Source organism: Perognathus longimembris, chromosome 4 (assembly GCF_023159225.1).
Source record: "Perognathus longimembris pacificus isolate PPM17 chromosome 4, ASM2315922v1, whole genome shotgun sequence".
Lineage (NCBI taxonomy): Eukaryota > Metazoa > Chordata > Mammalia > Rodentia > Heteromyidae > Perognathus > Perognathus longimembris.
Window position 1 is genome coordinate 62,363,718 of NC_063164.1, and position 19,698 is coordinate 62,383,415.

The 19,698-nt window shown below is 40.8% G+C and overlaps 2 protein-coding genes across 17 annotated transcripts in view; one reads left to right on the forward strand and one right to left on the reverse strand.

The window, feature by feature from the left end:
* The window catches only part of Wdsub1 (WD repeat, sterile alpha motif and U-box domain containing 1), a 28,206-nt gene extending 21,954 nt beyond the window's left edge, over positions 1-6,252 (forward strand). For both annotated transcript variants that reach the window (XM_048345426.1, XM_048345427.1), the window contains 2 exons: positions 1,873-2,013; positions 5,800-6,252. In XM_048345426.1, coding sequence (XP_048201383.1) covers positions 1,873-2,013; positions 5,800-5,957 — 299 coding nt within the window. In that variant the 3' untranslated portion in view covers positions 5,958-6,252. The remainder of the gene's footprint in view (positions 1-1,872; positions 2,014-5,799) is intronic.
* Positions 6,253-7,875: 1,623 nt separating this feature from the next.
* Tanc1 (tetratricopeptide repeat, ankyrin repeat and coiled-coil containing 1) overlaps positions 7,876-19,698 on the reverse strand; it is a 235,544-nt gene continuing 223,721 nt past the window's right edge. For all 15 annotated transcript variants that reach the window (XM_048345390.1, XM_048345389.1, XM_048345388.1 and 12 more), the window contains 5 exons: positions 16,056-16,188; positions 14,626-14,717; positions 12,912-13,058; positions 11,621-11,721; positions 7,876-11,024 (listed from right to left, as the gene is read on the reverse strand). In XM_048345390.1, coding sequence (XP_048201347.1) covers positions 9,599-11,024; positions 11,621-11,721; positions 12,912-13,058; positions 14,626-14,717; positions 16,056-16,188 — 1,899 coding nt within the window. In that variant the 3' untranslated portion in view covers positions 7,876-9,598. The remainder of the gene's footprint in view (positions 11,025-11,620; positions 11,722-12,911; positions 13,059-14,625; positions 14,718-16,055; positions 16,189-19,698) is intronic.

Below are 19,698 nucleotides of genomic sequence, written 5' to 3' on the forward strand. Positions count from 1 at the left end.
ATTTTCATTCCCCTGGAGAACTCCACTGTTCATTCTCTCCTTTCCCAAGGCTCTGGCAGCCTTGTACTTTCTGTCTCAATTATATGCTGCTTGTTTGTCTTTCGTTTGGTGCTGATTCTTGGGCTTGAACTCAGCCTCGGGGGCTGCACTGTCACTGAACTCCAGCCCAAAGCTGGAGCTCTATGACTTGAGCCACAGTTTGACTTCTGGCTTTTTGGTGGTATATTGGAGATGTGTTTCATGGACTGTCTTGCTTGGGCTGATTTTGAACTGTGATTCTTAGTTTCCTGAGTAGCTGTGATTACACATTATTGTATGGTTATACCACATTTTGTTTATCCATTAACCAACTTTTGAGCATTTGGGTTATGTCTACTTTTCTGGCTGTTATCTGTAATGCTCTGTGAACATCAATGTACAAGTTTTTCCAGCTACTGGCCCACACCTGTAATCATAGCCAATTTGGGAGGCTGAATTCTGATGATTGTGGTTTTAAGCCAGGTTGGGCAGACAATCTGAGACTTGTCTCCAATGAAGCTATAAAAATCTGTTAGTGGAGGCATGGCTCAAGTAGTAGAATGCCACCCTTGTAGAAACACTAAAGGAGAATGCTAGGCCTTGAGTTCAAGCCCTAGAACTGGAACACAAAAAATATATAATTTTAACAGTAAAACACAGTTGAATGATTCCCCCCACACATCCCCATTACCCAAGTAATTCAAGTCTATTAACAATGAAGGTGATAAAGTGTTGTTGAGGAAAAATTAAGATTATCTAAAGGAAAAAAAGCAGAAATTTACTTGATGTGGCCATTTTACATGCTTATGTCTCTTACAAAGAAGCTTAATATTATAACAGTGATGTAATGAGGAATTACATCTTACTGTTGATGTATGTATGCTCTGGTACACAGATGTCTTTTTGTTGTCACAGCACTACAGTGAAATACATAAATAAAACTTAAATTCAAAAAAATATAATTATATAATACATAATATATAAATAATTAGGAGTGGAATTACAGTGCTTATTAACATTTGGAAGACTTGGAAACTATTTTCTAAGACAATTATTTCTCATTTTAATCAGCTACATGTAGGGCTTGTTTCTTATTATCCTGAAAATATTTACTATGTCTTCTTGATTATAGTCATCTAGTAGTTTGAAGTAGTATTGCACTGTGAACTTTATTTGCAATTATTTGATGACAGAATACTTCTCAAGTGCTTATTGGCCATTTTTGTATTTTCTTCCCATTGCCCATTTAAAAACTTTTCTTATTGATTTGTTTTCATATTCTGGCTACTAGATTCTTATCAAAAATAACTTCGGATCCTTATTGTGATGATCTATATAAATGAAAGCCCAAAGTGTTCTCAGAATGCTGTAGTTAACTCAGAAAGCTCAAGAAATAGGATACCCATGTTGGCATGTGTTAATTGAAGCATGAAATAATAAGTATTTATTCTAGAAATCACTTAAAATAGAGTATACTTTCCTTAGTAAGAATGATCATTTGATAGAATTTTTTTTAACACTTAGAGATGGTTATATGCTGTGCTCAAAACGTATCATCAAAGTTAGTTTTTAAGTTTTATTGTTTAAAAGTGTTAGAACAGTCTTCTGAATTATTAACCTGAACTTCAAAACTGCTTTTTAGGAAATTTTTTGTGTGTGTAAACTAAAAGAAAACTTGACAGTCCCAGGGGGTCATGCCTATAATCTTAGCTACTCAGGAGGCTGAGATACAAGGATCATGGTTCAGAGCTAGCCTAGGCTTTTCCATGAGGTAAACCATTGCAGTAATCTATTTGCTTAAGCCTTACATCAAGATTGACAGTTCTCCAGCTCTAATTAATCATTTTTTTTCAGAATCTCTAGGGCTGCGAAGTAAAGTGATGAGGAAAATTGAAGAGCTCAAGACCAAGATGAATTCTCTTTCTTCTGGAATCCCTGATGAATTTATATGTCCAATAACCAGAGAACTTATGAAAGATCCTGTAATTGCATCAGGTATGTGTGATGATTATCAAGTTCAGGTCATACTCTGTGCTGAATAAGTAAGTAGTATAGGCAGTTCACTTCTCATAGCTTTCCGGTTTTTTTTTTTTGCGAGTTCTGGGACTTGAACTCAGGGCCTGAGCATTGTCCCTGACTTCTTTTTGCACAAGGTTAGCACTCTACCACTTGAGCCACAGCACTACTTCTGGCTTTTTTCTATGTATGTGGTGCTGAGGATTCAAACCCAGGGCTTCATTTATACAAGGCAAGCACTCTACCACTAGGCTGTATTCCCAGCCCCATGTATTTCCCTTCTAAAACTCACTATATCTGAGGTCTAATTTGGAATTTAGATGAAGGGATTCAATTTTAAAGTTTCACTTAAACTTATGAAAAGTAAGCTTATGGAATGTATAGTTACCGGAATGTAAATATAAAATTCAGTATTTTTTTTTTTTTTTTTTTTTTGCAGGAGGTTGGGGGGATACTGTGGTTTGAACCCAGGGCCTCATATTTGTTAGGCAGGCACTGCTGAGCTTGAAATACTATACAGCTTTTATGATACTGTTGAGGAGTCTTTAACTCTCATTTCCTTTATGGGTTTAGGAAATGTCTATGTTTCTTCAAACTTGTCATACTAAAATCCTTGCTAAAACATAAAATGTGCTCAACAATTTTTTTTTTTTTGCCAGTCTTGGGGCTGGAACTGAGGGTGTGGGCATTGTCCTTGAACTTGTGTTCAAGGCTAGCACTCTACCTACCACTCGAGCCACAGTGCTACCTCCCCAGCCTTTTCTGTTTATGTGGTGCTGAGGAGTCGAATCTAGGGCTTAATGCATGTTAGACAAACACTCTGCCACTAAGATACATTCTCAGCCCAGTATTTTTTTTAAATCATGAGTTCAAATAGTTCACATTAAATTGTGAACATGTACTTTGTGTATTTATCAAAGCATTCACATTCCATATGCTTTGGGCAAGTCAAGTTTGTAAACATTTTGAATATTCAGTTAGTCTATGTAATTTTGCACTTGTAATACCTTTGTGGCTGTATTGTGCATTTGACTCTTCTACTACTTGGTATGTTTGCAAATCTATCTTGATGCATGTTTTTGTTGTTACCATTACATACATTACGGTTACTTCTGTAGGATATGTCTCCAAAAGCAGAACTAATCAGTATTTTAGAACAAGGAACAAATTTGTTAATTCCTAGAAAAATGTGATTTAATAAAATTTAAGCATTCATTTTCAGTTCTGTGAGTAAATTTTATAATTTATTTTTTCTATCACTTTTGTGTAATATTGAATCTGATCATATTTTTATGGTTTTCTTATGACTTTCTTCAGCAGTACAGGGTTTGAACTCAAAGTCTTAAACTTGCTGGTAGGCAAGCATTCTACTACTTGAGCTATGGCCCCAGACTCCTGTAACTTCTTAGCCCTAAACATTTAGTTCATGTTCAGTTCATTTTTAGCTTTTACTCTTTAGTGTGAAATATACTTATGGGAGGCCATAAGAGTGCAGGTAACAAAGCTCCAGACTGAATTTGTTTCATTACTTGTGCTACGTATGGAGGCTATACAACCTCTGCCTCCTTCTGTGCAGAATGGGCACAGTGGTACTGATGTTGTGGGATTCTTGTGAGAATGACTAGATGTAAATTAGGTACTTAAAACAGTGCCTGCTTATAGTAGTAAGCTAATGCCAGTTAACTGTTTTTATTTCAGGCTATGAAATTTTCTCTTTTGCAACAAGAGTCCTGATGCAGAAAAATTCACTAGTTTAATCAGACATGGCAGTTTATTAAATGTGAATCTGAGGAAAACCGACACCAGAGAACTAGTCAGGGTTCTCTTTCTTCAGAGGCTTCTGAATACCCATTCTGTGACGGTTATGCCTTTTCTTCACATACAAAAGGTCCAAATTTTGGGTACCAAATTTTAAATCCGTGGCATGGATATTTTCTTTTTTTGTGTTGGTGTCCTCTGTTTTCATATTAGTCAGTAATCTCATTGTTGAGTAGTGTTCCACTGGATAAGATAGGCCATAATATGTTTATATTAATTCTTAAACCAATAATGGGCTTTTAGGTCTTTTCCACTTTGTAGCTCTTAAGCCAGAAGCTGCTATTACCTATAAACAAAGGACACATTTTATTTCCTCTTGTGGAATTACTGGGTTGTATAAGTGAATGCTTAACTTTAAAAACAGTTTTTCAAAATGGATGTATCATTTTTAATTTACCAGCTGAAAATTCCAGTTTATTCATCTCCTGGTCAATACTTGGTATTATTAGTCTTCTTAATTTTTAGCATTCTATCACTTGAGCCACTGCTCTAATTCTAGCTTTTGGGTGGTTTATTGGAGAGAAGAGTCTCACTGACTTTCTTGCCTCAGCTGGTTTCAAACCACAGAACTACGAATCCTCAGATCTCAGTCTTCTGAGTAGTTAGGATTACAGGTGTATCCATTCTCTTAAACATTGCTAGTAGGGATAAAAATAAGCAGGGTTATGGGACTTCACAACCACAGTATTATTATTACTTTGCCAGTCCTGGGGCTTGAACTTAGGACCTGGGCACTGGGCCTCTTTCTGCTCAAGGCTAGCACTCTATCACTTGAGCCACAGCACCACTTCTGGCTTTTTCTTAAGTTTATTGGAGATAAAGAGTCTCACAGACTTTTCTGCCCAGACTGGCTTTGAGCCGTGGTCCTCAAGTCTCAACCTCCTGAATAACATGAGCCACCAGCACCCAGAAGCCACATTTTTTTTTTTTTTTTGGGCCATTCCTGGGCCTTGGACTCAGGGCCTGAGCACTGTTCCTGGCTTCCTTTTGCTCAAGGCTAGCACTCTGCCACTTGAGCCACAGCGCCACTTCTGGCCGTTTTCTGTATATGTGGTGCTGGGGAATCGAACCCAGGGCCTCATGTATACGAGGCAAGCTCTCTTGTCACTAGGCCATATCCCCAGCCCCAGAAGTCACATTTTTTTAAATTACACTATCCTAGATGATCTAAATCCTAGGTAAATCCTGTATTTATCTTGAAAGAAAGAACCACAAGAACCTTTAAAAGCCTTCTTAAGTGATGTCAGCATTATTTTGGAACTCTCCTAGGCATTGTAAATCAGTGAGAACCAAGCTTTTGGGCTAAGAAAAATCCCTTACTGGTATAAAAATTCAAGTAGGAAAGCAGAAATTTACTTCTGCCTTCTCTTTCTTGAATTCATACTTCTGCCTCAACTTCTCCCAGTTCTGGGACTACAGGTGTGTACCACTGTAATTGGCTCAGAAATTCCAGTCTTTACTGCTACAGAGTTTTGCAAGAATATAGTCATTAAAACATCAGTGGATTATTTTTCTTATGGAAGGGCTCCTATCTTCCCTCTACTGTCAGGTCCTTAATGGACTAGTTCTGTAATACAAAGTTCTTTCCCTGACTCTTTAGTAGGAAGTTTTGCTAAGTTATTCCTGTGACTCTTTCCCTCATCTTTGAACACATTTATCTTTACTACCATTCTACCAGCTCTTTCTCTTTTCTACTGCTATGTCTGAGTTTCTAATAGGGTCCCATTTCTTGATATACTGTTCAAAAGGATCAGATAAACTTCATAAAGCACAGTCTAGTCTAAGAGCAACAATGGAAGGATTCTGATGTGGCAGGGATATTTAGGAGTGGTATAAGCATGGTAAGACTATCACTTAAGTTACAATAGAGATCTTGCTAGAATTTCTAGACTCATTTTAGTAACCTGCCTTTCTTATATCTCAAATCTGTATGCTTTATTTTTTTAGATGGCTATTCATATGAAAAAGAAGCAATCGAAAATTGGATCAGCAAAAAGAAACGCACAAGTCCCATGACAAATCTTGTCCTTACTTCAGTGGTACTTACACCAAACAGAACTCTGAAAATGGCCATCGACCGATGGCTGGAGACACATCAAAAATGAAGTTGTTGGGCTGGATGTGGTGGTACATATTTGTAACCCCAGCTTCTTTCTTGAGAAGCAGAGGTAGGACTGCTTGATTGCCTTACTCAAGGCCAGCCTGAGGAAAGTTGATGCAAGGCCCTATCTGAAAGACAAGCTGCAAAAGGACCAGGAGCATGGCTCAGGTAATATATAGCTTGCTAGCAAGTACAAGGTCCTGAGTTCAAACCCCAATACTACAACAACAACCAAAAATAAAATTAGTGTTTACCTTTACATCATTTAAAACAATATCACTAAGTGTGGATTATTAAAAACAATTGGAAAAGCAGATTACAGCTAGTCACACAAAAATTGTCAATTTACATTCCTCGAAACATATGGACTGAATTACAGTAATTTCTTCCTCTTTTCAAAAAATAATTTATAGTCAAAGTGATGTACAGAGGGGTTACAGTTTCCATACGTTAGGCCATGGGTACATTTCTTGTACTATTTTTCATCCTCTTTTTACTATAGAGCAAATACCTTTTTGTACCTGTGGAAAAAACTATATAGAAATAAAATTTCACTATGGTTTTAAGTTGTAATTCTCATTTTTTTTTTCTTCTTAGGTATAGGTTGTTTCCTGGTATAACAAAAGAGTGGAATCCTCTAGATGTGTACTTTTGAGTTTATAGACTTTCATTTATTCAATTATATTAAATATGTAATTCTGATGGATTCTAAGTTTGCAATATAGTGAAGTTTTTCCCTTTTGGTCAAACTCAGGTCCAAGCTAGGTAAACATCAGGTTGACTTTGTGGTAGCCGCCTCAGAATTCTTAAAAGTTCTAAATGTATTACTATATCCTTATAGATCACCTATCACCCTGACTAGCGTCCACACAGAAGTAAACTTCAAGTTAAGGAAGGAAAGCTGTTGTGACTTCTCACATACATGACAAAAGCTAATGTGCCCCAATGGGAGACATAAGTGGGAAGCTTGTTGGAATAAGAGCACAAGAGCGAGCAGGGGCCAGGATGCTTTACCAGAGAACAATGAGCCCCAAACATCCTGAATTTTTCAAGAATATTAAAATTCAAAAGACTGGGGAAAGCAATGTATTTTTATAAACATACAGCTAACATAGCAAATGTCCACAGGAAAGCAGTAAGCCTGCCTGCTACAAAAATGTCCCAGTGCTGCCTGACATGACCTTCCCAAGATTTCATTTCTTCCCCCGGTACCTGAGGAAATGTCCTATCTATCAACAATGAGGATGACAATGTTTGATCTCACGAGACTGTCTGCTTTACAGAAAAAAGAAAAAGTAGGATAAGAATTTTGTATTACCAAGTAATATTTTCCCTCTTGCCCCATTTTCTTTTTTTCTTAACCTTTAAATATACAACTTTAAAGAAGAACTGAAAATACTTAAGCTTCTAGCAATAGTGGTAATCAGACAATGTAAAGTACTATCAGGCTTAAGGTTACAAGTTAGGATTTTTACCATGATATACCAATGTCACACTGCATTGGAACTGAAAATGTGAGCATAAAGTGATTCACTTTTAAATAAAGGTAATACAAATATGTTCAACCAACCAAAATAACAGGGTATTGTCAAAATGTGTTTTTTTTGCCAAAACATTTTGGAAGCCTCAGTATTGAAGGTGCTGCATTGTCAGTAAAACAGACACAGTTAGCAGCTTGCTATTCTTCATGCTTTCTTCCTATGTTTCAGGTAAAAAATTACTTAATTATGACCCCAGGGCATTTTGAAATGTGTAGATGTTGCCAACCTTACTTTGAAATTACGTGAAATTAAATCTGCATTTGGTAGGTTTATGCAAAAGTACTTTTCTGTTTTCTTTAGGATAACCAAGATTACACCAAGGCAGATAGGTTTTGCCAGATATTCTCTACTTACCCATTGAATCAGTGAATGCCAGCCCAATTCTAGTAATAGTCTTTATTCCTATGGAAAAGTACAGTAGTTGTGCAGAAGAAACAAAACTATATAACAAAAGAGTCAGACTTCCACAATATTAAAGAAAACAATAAATAAGCCATAGTAGTATAGCAGAACTCACAGAAAGCCTATAAAAATGATAAAGCTGTTTGTACAAAGTACACTGTATACGCTCAAGAACATTGAAGAATGACACCAGAGGGTTCCCATTCGTACAAAATGGTAATGATCTTCACAGGAACTTTGTAACTATTCATTTAAGAACATTCTGCAAATATAGAACTTCCTTCTCCCCAATTCTAGAAAATAAATTTTCACATCTTGACATATAAAACAAGTCCATCCCATGTCTCTCAAACTAGCATTTTAACATCCTCCAACAACACACCATTTTCATATAAAAATACCTTTAAGCCAAAGCTCATTCCTGTACCTTATCTCTACAAATGAACAATACATCAGCCTGGACTTAAGTAGCACCTCACAGGTGTTCATCTAAATGAGATAAAGTGCTATTACTGGTATACTGTTAACATGCCATAGTAACATATTCAGTGCAACAACCAGCATGGATGAAGCCTGACAAAGAACATGCAAATATGACTGGGGTTGTGTGGTTTGTTTTTGATTACAGATTACTTTCAAATAGTTGTATTTACAAGCCTGAATAAAACTGGACTAGCTATTTAGTATATACAATGTGACTATGAAGTAAGGATTGTATAACAAGACAGAAGCAACAACTAACCATACCTTAAGTATCCAAAAGCAACCACCAAACATACCTGAAGTCTCCAAAATAAAAGCAACCTTAAGTATCCAAGTTAATTTAAGTATTATCTTTAAAGGATTCTGGAACGTGACCACTGTTAAAAACAGTTCTGGAATAAAGTGATAGCTAGTTTTTAGGTGTCACTAGGAATGCTATTCTCAGTATATTTTAGTCAACTCTGACCTGACTACCAATGAAGATTGCAAATAGCTTACTTAGCCTGCTTCCACATATTAAAAACATCTTGAAGCACAAACATACTTCCTATAAGGGTTCTGTAAAAATATTCTGAATAAGAGCCATAATAGTAAAATTATAGTTTAATCCTCTTTAAAGGAACTGAAGTGAAGGAAATGATTCTTACTCTTCTTTTTTGTTTAAAGAACAAAAATCGACTATGTGATACTTATAGTTACATTTTCTAAAAAAAAAAATCACTAAGGTCTCTCTCTTACACACTTACACACACACACAAGCACACACACTGAGATTTGAATGAGTTGCACTGTAACTTAAAAATATTCCATCTTTCCAGAATAATATGGGTTTTATGTGCAGTCAAAACCTATTGCTCTTTAACAATGGATGTTTTCCTTTACATAAATACTAATTTTACAACATAGTAAAGGCTAGGAGGAAAAAAATCAAATGATTTTGTTATAGAAAAGCAGAGTTAATGCCTTGGCTGTCTTAAAGTTTTGATATACATATATAGCTAATTATAGTTTTCAATTCTGTTTAGCATTCATATTTATTGTGACTTCTAGCTGCTTAGAAAAGAACTGCTTACATTTTTATTATGTCAATGGCATCAGATCCACCCCCGAGGGTGGAAAATATGGCTAAAGTTTAATTTTTATGATGAAAAAAAAATCCTGGTGGTATTTACCACCAGGACTCAACAGACTCTTTCAATTCCAGACTGTCTTTTAAGGCTCACACATTTGACTCTATGAATGAGCGCTTTGGTTTTGCTGAAGTGAGGTGGCTTCTATGGGCTTCGTTGGTGATGTGAGGTGGCTGCTTGGGGATGCTTTCCTGGTACAGATGAGAAACGCTCTTTGTTATCCTGGTGTCTGAACAATGGACTGGGATTTGGCACTTGTTTTCTTCTAGCTCCTTCCCCTGTGTCCCGTTGTGGACACTTCCACCCAGGGTGGAAACAGAAGAGGGCTTGGCTTGGCTGGAGTATCCTGGCTTGAGAGGGGGCTTCTCAGAGTTAGAGGGCTGCAGGCCAGCTGCAGCAGCTGTGTTTGTCAGGAGCCCCTCTGCCACCTGGCAGTGCCAGGTACGGTTTGGAGGATTGCTCTGCTGCTGGAACCTGGCCGTCTTGTCCATGATTCCCATGAATGGAGTATTGCGTGGCCTGTGCTCAGCAGTTCCGCTCTGCACATTGTTTACAGTTTTGTCTTTAAGTCGGGTATCTGGTCCCTGGACCTTGAAGCCATCTGAAAAACTACTGCTAGAAGTCAAACTGCTGGTGGAACTTGACATCTTTATGCTGCTCGACGGGGAACCAGAAGAGCCAGAGCTGGCAAGGGAAGCAGGGTGTCTCATGTCGCAACTACCTGGTCCCCCCTGGCTTGGAGGAGCTGTGTCCCCAGCTTTGGAGGCATGGGTCAGGAGCCTCTCTGCAGCTTTGACCTTGCTTGGTAACGGATATGCAGTCCCACTCTCACTGCGCTGTAGCTGGACATTCTGGCTGGGGCCCAGCCGATCCCCAAAGTGGCCGCAGCCAGCTCCCATAGTGAAGGGACCCACCCCCTCCAGATGCTGGCTCCTGCCTCCAGCGGGAGCTGCGGGAATCCTACCTGGCATGGGACTTGGGGGAGGAATCTGAGAGGAGGCTTGCATTTTTGTGCTATTGCTTCTCACAGCGCACTGCCCTGAGCCCAGATGTTGGCTGGTCTTCACTATCTGTGCCTGCTTGGTGGGCTGCATGACCAAGCCGGGCTGTGCCACTGTCTCCCGCAGGGCCTTGCTGCTTCCTGACCTGCTCTGTGGGGACGCTGGCCTGCCTTTGGACTGTAACCCTTCCTGGAGGTTTCGGATGTATGGGGAGGGGCTGGATGAGGGTGGCTGGGATCTGGGAGGTGGGGAAACGGTTTCTTCCGGTGGAGAAGTTTCTTCCTCTTCGGCCTGCTGGAGGTGGAAGTGGTCATTTAGCGTTGAGGTTGAGGTGTCCTCTTCGTTATCGGAATCATTGGGTGGTGCTGGCGGTGGGCACTGCTGTTTTTGCTGCTGGCTCTTCTGGAGTTGCTTGCATTCCTCTTCCACGCGGGCCAGCAGTCTCTTGATTTCCTGGTTGGTGGGACAGAGTTTCACAGCCTCTTGCAAGTCAGCCAGGGCTGCCGCAAATTGCCTTTGTGTGAAAACATAAAGTGTATTTACAATCCACAAACAAGCAAACTGCACAAAACATAAGGTGTATTTACAATCCACAAACAAGCAAATTGCATGCGGGAGAGCAGATTGCCTGTTAGCCCAATTGCTGGGCTAAAGGCAGTGCTGAAGTTTACCCCAGACCTGTGTCATTCCAGCGTCCTTCTCTATCTCTATAGACACTGCCTCCTCCCTGGGGCTGGGAATGAGGTAGGCATAAGCCAGTGGAGGACACAATCATGTTCACCTATGTTTTTACTGTTTACCAGCTCTCATCCCCCTCACCTCTAATTTAGAAGTCAGACGCCATCCCCTCCCCCCATCCTGAGCCAGAGTAACATGAATTCAATTAGGAACTCTGAGCCAGGAGAAAGGTGAGAGGAACAGCCACCAAGATGTCAAGAGACAATCAAAGGCTTGTTAACACCACCTATCACATGCCTCTGGGAAGATACTGACTTCATATTTGAAGGGAGGAAAGGCCTCTGAGTAAACCTTGATAGAGCAAAACTCAACCAGGAAGTTTGATCTCAGCTAGCGAAGCTCATCTGGTCAGGTGGGGGACCCCAGCAGTACCTGCTGTTCCTCTTCGCTCTTGCCCTGGCATAAAAAGCTTCATAGGACTTGGGTTTCAGTTCCAGAGCCTTTGAAGCAAATTCTTCTGCCATGCCAAAGTCCTGGTGTCAAAAGTTAAACATGAGTCAGGCATCATGGAAACAAGCACAGGCAGGCCTGCCTTCTCTAAAGGGCAGCAGAGTACTGGGACGTAACTAGAGAGGGAACAGTGAAGACAGGTACATTTCCTGTTTCTTTTGTTTAGCACAGCTATAATACTTCCCCCCCCCCCCCCATCCTAGGGCTTGAATGTTGGGCCTGGGCACTATTCTGAGCTAGCATTCTACCACTTGAGCTATAGCACCACTTCTGACTTTTTCTGTAATTAATTGGGAACTAAGTCTCTCATGGTCTTTCCTGTCCTGGCTAGCTTCAAACTGTGATCCTCAGATTTCAGCCTTCTGAGCAGCTAGGATTATAGGCGTAAGCCACTGGTGCACTGAGGAGAGTAGGGTGCTGGAAGCAGTGAAGATGAAAGGGTGGAAGCCTGCAGAGGGGGCTGGGAGGACTTGTGGAGCAAGCAGGCAGGCCCTACTGGGTAGATGCACTTAAAAAAAAAAAATCAGAAAAAGGCTGGGAATATGGCCTAGTAGTAAAGTGCTCACTTCGTCCACATGAAGCCCTGGGTTCGATTCCTCAGCACCACATATATAGCAAAAGCCAGGAGTGGCGCTGTGGCTCAAGTGGTAGAGTGCTAGCCTTGAGCAAAAAGAAGCCAGGCACAGTGCTTAGGCCCCAAGTTCAAGTTCCAGGATTGGCAAAAAAAAAAAAAAAAAAAAAAAAAAAAAAAAAAAAAAAAAATCAGAAAAAAGTACCCAAATATCTGACAGTGGCAAAGTAACAGGAGTTAACCACCACTCATTACAAATCAACTAGTCACAGGTAGGCCCTCTTAGCTAACCTAAAGCACACAAGGCAGGTGAGTATAGCACATTCTCGTTGACTTTGAATCTGGGGAGAAGGAGCTGGTGAACTGGTGACACAGTTGGCACTACCACCACTCGGAAGTCACAGGAACAATTTGGCATTTGCTTCCTATCATTAAGGCAGAGGAAACTAACCCTAGGCACATCCCATCCACACGCAGGGGGTGGGCAGCGGCTGTGACCTGCAAAAGCTCCCTGGAGACAAGTGGCTCCCCACAGGCCAGCATCATGTAGTGTGTGCATTAGTTACGCAGGACCTGGCTTTTATACCACTGCCATGGTCCCACAGATGAAGTACAGGGTGGAGATGATGGGGCCCAGCTTACATTTGTTTTTCTTCGGCACCGAGACAAATTGAGATAGAGGGAAACTCGTAGTTCATTGAACGGTCTCATGTCCTCCCCGACTCCTTCTCGAGGAAACTTCCTTAAAGCATACTGGTACCGCTGGGCTGCCTCCTTCATCTTCCCTTTCTAGGATTCAAAACCATAATTGATTCTTTTCCAGAGGCTCTAAGATGAAAAATCCCCCACATGTCGACCATGCCTGCAGAACCATCACAGCCTATCAAAGGACTCAGGAAGTAAGTATACAAACTAGGTCACTATCTGGTCTTAACACACTTGGGCTTCACTGTGCTCGTGTGCATCTGTGGCATGTTGGCTGGTCACGCCGTAAGGAAGAGGACGGCTTTACAAAGAAGTGTCTGTAAATTGCCAGAGTGATAACTGCCAACCTTAATGCATCAGCTTATTTTCTCAGTTACATATTTTTAAATTATTTCAAGAGTGGTCCCATCTAAAGATATTCTAATGCCAAGTGTAACAAATCCAATGAAAAAAATTATGGTTTCCAAGACAAGAAAAGTCCTGTGGATAAACGTAAAGGTTCCTACAGAATAATAATTTTAAAAACTGAAGCACAGCCATTAAAAATCAAGACAGCACCACATCATTTTCAAGGCTAAAGAAATCCATTTGCTCAGTCTGTCCTGCTGCACAGCAGGTATGCAAGCCTGCTGAAAATGGCCTGCTATTTCTGACATAATTGCCTATGAAAATCCATATTAAAGCCACTTCAAAGCCACAAGAATACATACTCTAAACTCAGTTTCAAACTGATTGCAAGCTAGCTACCCTGCTGGATCATGCAATATGCCTATTTGTTACTATTAAAGCAATAGCATCAGTGCAACAACATATACAGTAGTAAAAGTAATTTAAATGGTCACATAGTTTCCTCCCACCCTCTCAATAATCTCTTAGTTCTATGTTGCAGATCTGGAAAGATTGAATATAAATGACCTATACATCTATCTAAACCTAGGGTTGGAAGAGCATAACTCATAGGCCTAATTTGGGCACCATCTATGTTTATAAAGTTTTATTGGGACACAGCCATGTTCCTTCACTTATGTATTACCCATGGCTTCTTTGCAATTACCCAGAGAAGATCTGGGTAGTTATGTCAGACCATTGAATCTGTAAAGCCTAAAACACTATCGGGCACTTTTTTTTTTTTAACAAGAAAAGTTTGCTGGTCTCTGATCTAAGCTTATATCCCATTTTGGAAAAATTAAAGTCAGGTTTATCAATCTGAAAGTCCTATTTCTATTTCCAAGGAAAAAGAAATTGTCTCCTGAAAAAGCTCTAGGTATTTCAAAACCCAAAAAATTTATAGAAATAAAAAGAGCATGAAGGCTCTTTTTTTTGTTTCTAGACCTGTCTCTGGGATCCTGTGTTTCAGGACCGTGCCCAATGCTATGCTGAGCTCTAAGGAAATGAGCAGCTGATACAGGTGACACCCTTCATGTCTCGGCCTCGAGTGTTAGCAACGCTGCTTTGTAGATACAGTGCTTTCCAGTTCAGCTTCTGCTCTCATGAGGTAGATCCCTGGGCATGACCCAGGCTATCTGGCATCTTTTGGAACTTCCATTACTGCTAAGTGACAAGCTGTGTGCACAACTATGGCCACCTAAGACCACACCGAAAGGAAACTGGGAGTCAGCTGCAACAGCACCAAAGAGGCAACATCACTTACTTTGTACATCACATTTCCTTCCTCCATTAGTTTCTGTAAAAGTATAATCAAAATATCAGGTTTGGAAGTGGCCATCGCCCAAGCAGCATTTCCTGCAAAATAAACATGTTTTCAGAGGTGTTTCTGGGGCTCCGGGGGAGCAGTGCAGTGCGTGGGTCCCACGCGCGGGCCCAGCCGCCAATGTGAGAGCAACATGGAGGAGGAAGGGGAGCAGGATGCCAGTGAACTGCCTCAGCCTCCAATTGATCTGACACAGAACCAGTCGCAGGTGAGGAAGGGGGGTCAGGAAAATCTGTTCTTTTTGTTCTATTGAAAAAACTAAGAAGTAACCAAGGGACCCATCCCATGTCTCCCCTCCAAGGGGATCTGGAAGAAAATGGAACCTGGCTTCAGAAGACTGTCCTCAGCAACCTGAGCACCTACTGTGTCAGCAGTAGCGTGCCCAAGTCCCCACATATCCTGCCTTGATGGTTGATTCTAAGGTATCCCAATGTGGCTCTCCTGCCCCGTCCCTCCTCAGCTTCTCTTCTGGCCTACATTGAGGCGATAACTTTGTCTCTGTCCCCCACACCTCACACCTCACACCTACACATGTCCTTTGAGCACCAGGTGTGCAGCAAGGAGCTCTGAGAAGGCTCAGGGGTACCGTGCCAGGTTACACGGGGCTCTGCCACTTTCCATGAGACGAAGGAGGTCAGCCAGTTCCCTGTGCCCATGTAACACAATGGTAACACCACTGTCTACTTACAGGGATGTGGGAAGGTCAAGTTTAAATGGTAAACTGCTTAGGCCAGTTTCTGATGCTGTTAACTCTAATACTGACCCCCACTTCTGGAAGACCCCGCCCAGAACTGTGCAGGGCTACAGATCCAGTGTGACAAACCAGCTCAGGGATGTTCCAGTTTCTCCTTTCTCACACACTCTGAATGGTGTGACACTCCAATACGTTGTATGGAGAAGTGCTTCCTACTCAGGCCCCTCTACCTTATCCCCAGCAATCCTGCACCAAGACACTTCTTTCCTCACTGCTCCACAGCAGAGGACCCTGGGCTTGCTATTCCCCAGAACTTCATGGGAACACTCCAGGGCATAGGTGCTCTGCCTATGTACAAATGTACAAATGATGTACAAATACCAGGACTGAGTCTAATGACTGCCTGGTGTGGGTACTCCAAACACACCTGATTCCAGACTGTACTCCCTCACTTCAGCTCTGCCCTCCACCCATGCTGGCAACAGTGGTATAAGTGATCTCAACATTTCAGATGACTGTAATGAAATGAGATGTGAGACAGGGGTGAGGGAGGGAATGAGGGAGGTGAGGGGTGAGGGCATGCTCTCTGCAGATACTGACTCTCTCTTGCCCTGGGAGCAGATACTCTCATTCAAAGTTAACCTCTCACCCTGCCACAGAAGTGGGGTTCACTAACCTAATTTGGCTCCTTTTCTGAGGAGTGTGACTACCACAGAGGTGTTTCGACAACCAATGGCTCTGTCCAGGGGGCGCATTCCGCTGTGGTCCACGTGCTCGATCACGGCTCCCTTGTCCACGAGGTACAGCACCTGCAGCAGTGAAGAGGAAAGATCTGAGGAGCAGCATCTTGCATAAGTGTAGCCAGTGCCTGAGGCTGCCTTTTGTCCTGGGGGCTGGAAGTCTTGGTTGTGTTCCTCGTTTTAGATACTTCTGCCCATTAAGGATCTTGGAATAGAAATGAAGCTGGCACACAACTCAGAAAGAGGAGCTAAGCCCTCTCTGTTGACAGACTTTGCTGTTGGTGAGTGGCAAGTATGTTGCACACAGATGCTTAGGTACCACAGACAGGTAGGTTCAGGGGCCTGATGTGTCTGTCTGTCTGTCTGCTCATAAACAGAAGACAGTCACCTCACCTGCAGTTAATTAGCAGGGAGGCTTCTGCAATGGGCTCCAATGCCAACAGGCTCTAACAACAGGCACCAAAGAAACACACAACTCCACACAGCCTAGATGACAAGCTGCAGAGAGGAGCAGCTTGGGACCAGATGGACCTGATACACAGCACTTTAAGCCCAAGATAGAGACCCGATGAATCCTGGCACTGTAAAGATGTCAAGTTTGAGGCTAGGGTAAAGATCTGATGTGATAAAAACAGCTGTCATGTGGACTAAACCAGCAACAATAGGAGAGAGAGAAAAAAGGAACACTGGTCAAATTTCTCTGCTTATTGGAAAAGAAATCAGTGATGTAAGGTTTTCCTGTGGATCTGACAGGGCATGTTTCCTACCAGTTCCGTTCCTCAACTACTAAAATGATAAAGAGGAGTTAGTATCTAGAATACAAAAGGAACTATCACTCACTCAAGATAGCAAAACTAAAAGTAGGTGAAGACTAGAACATCCCCTAAAGATGATATACAACAAGTATATGAAAAGAGGCTCAATTTCACTAATCATTAGGAAATAAAAATCAAAACCATTGTGATGAGACACCCACTCACTCATTAGGAAAGCCACTATTCAGAATTTAACAAAAATGTGTTTTTATATATGAAAACACATACTTGGTTATATGCTTATATACACAAGCAAATTGACTAAAGTATGCTTATGTGCTGGGAGGATTCCAATTTTGAACAACTAACCTACATGTTAACATAATGAATACCAGAAAGCAGCAGCATGTGTTGTCAGAGAGGGTAAAAGTCAAGGGGAAGGAGGAAGCTGAACTGAGAGAAGAAGGGTGGACAAATACAGTCATAATATTCCATCTACATGTGTAGAAATGGAACCAGGTGGGCTTGGGACAGATGGGGGAGAATGCCAGAAGAAGTGACATTGATCAAGATATATTATACTCATAAAATGACATGCTGAATTGAAACCCCCTTCTGCAACTACTTAAAGATGCGTGTACTAACAATAATAAAAAGGAAGCAGGTGTGGGATACAGAGAAGTGGAAGCCTTGAGCCCAGGGCTCCTCAAAAAGTGAACAAAAATTTACCAAATGAGCCAGCAATCTCACTTCTGGCTATGTACCTTAAAGAATCAAAACTGTCTAAAAATGGTAACTCCTCTAAACATCACCTTTATAATAGCAATAAAAAACTTATAATTAACAAAATAATGTCTAAGTCCAGATATGTGTCCACAATAGGTACCTTCATGGATTAATGGATAAATAAAACATGATCTATACATTAATATATATTACTGAAACTTAAAAGGGAAGGAACTTCTGACACAATGAATCACAGATCCTGAGGACCCTAAGCTAAGTGAAGCAACACTGTCTATGATTCTATTTATGTGAGTTACTCCCAGTTGGCAAAATCACAAGAGGCGGAAAAAATGAGTAGCCACAGACTGGGAATTGGGTGAGAGGAACTGGAAAAAGGGACTTGGTTAATGGATGCAGAAGTTTAGTTTTGTGAGAAAAAAACAATTTGGACATTGACTCTGGTAGCAATGTGAATATATTTAACAACACTTAACTTTAATACTTAGAAATGGTTGAATGGTAAGATATATATAATGGGTGTTTTTTCCACAAGGAACTTTTAAAAATTCCACTGGAATGTTAAAGTCTTACCTAATGTTAATGAAATAGAGAATTTGGTAAGGTTGCTAAAAATTGTAGAGATATATAAGATTTGTGTCCAATTTTTCAAAATCAAGAAGAATAGTTTAAAAGGCTACGGAAATTATTACCCAAGAACTCTTAAAATCACTGTCTTTTTTTCTTGTTCTTTTTTTGGTGATGGTCCTAGGGGTTGACCTCAGGGACTGGGCACTGTCCCTGAGCTTCTTTTGCTCAAGATTAATGCTCTACCACTTGAGTCACAGCTCTACTTTTGGCTTTTCCAATAGCTGAGTGGAGATAAGAGTCTCACCGACTTTCCTGTCCAGGTTGGTTTCAAACTACAATCCTAAGATCTGTCTCCCAAGTGGCTAGAATTATTTTTCCTCCTCTCTTGGTGAGATTGAACCTGGGGTGATGCACCTGCCAGGCAAGGCTCTCCTAGAGAGTAGTGTACCATCCCAACCTCACTGCCCCAGGTTCACAGCTGCCAGTCTCAGGAAACCCTTCTTGCCAGCTCATCTTCACTTGAGATACTACACCATGAAAACACAACCACAAGTATTATTGCTCCTCTGACACCTGGGGGTCTGGGATGTGCAGCTTGACAAAGACATATTTCTTCCTTGAAAGATATCATGCAGTTCCCAGTTTACTAAGGTTATATATCCTGATATCCCCAAGATGAACAAAGAAATAAGCACCCAAAAGATGTTATGTTTTTAGGCGATGCCACATTATGTTAGAAACAAACCAGTAACTATACACAATGGAATAAATTAAAGCCTTTAAAAATCAGGAAATCCTGTCATTTGAGACAATTTAGATAAAGCCCAGAGGACATGATGCTAATGACACCAGACACAGAAAGCAAAACAGCACAAGATCTCACTTCTGTGGAATTTAAACAAGTCTGAGAAGTAGGGCTGGGGGGAATGGAGACAGGGGATGCTGGTCAGAGGTCAAAGTTCAGATGACAGGAGTATGTTCTGGGGATCTGTTGCACAACATAATAACTACAATTAATGTACTACTTTAAAACAGCTAAAAGGAAAGATTTTAAATGTTCTCATCCAAAGAAATAATAAATAACCAAAGTAACAGATACAAACATTAGCTTAATCTGATTATTCCCCTATGTATACATGTTCTAATGCATCATATTGTGATGTATAAAATTACTGGTCACTTAAAAATAAAAGTGAACGGCTGGGCCCATGAATCAAGTGGTAGTGCACCTCAGTAGCAAGTGTAAGGCTCTGAGCTCAAACCTTAGTACTACCAAAATAAATAAATAAAAATGTAAGACAGTAAAAAAAACAAAACTAGCTTCTCATTTAATTACTAATTTCTCATGTGCAGAAGTGACTTCTGAATGATCCTTGTAGGAATTCTATGCACACAGGATGCCATAAGAAGGTACAACTACATGTGAACAGGGAATATGCGTTCATGGCTGTGCCTCTGGCATGTAAGCAGGTACTTCTAAGCCTTTAACAGTACACCAGGGTCCTGATGG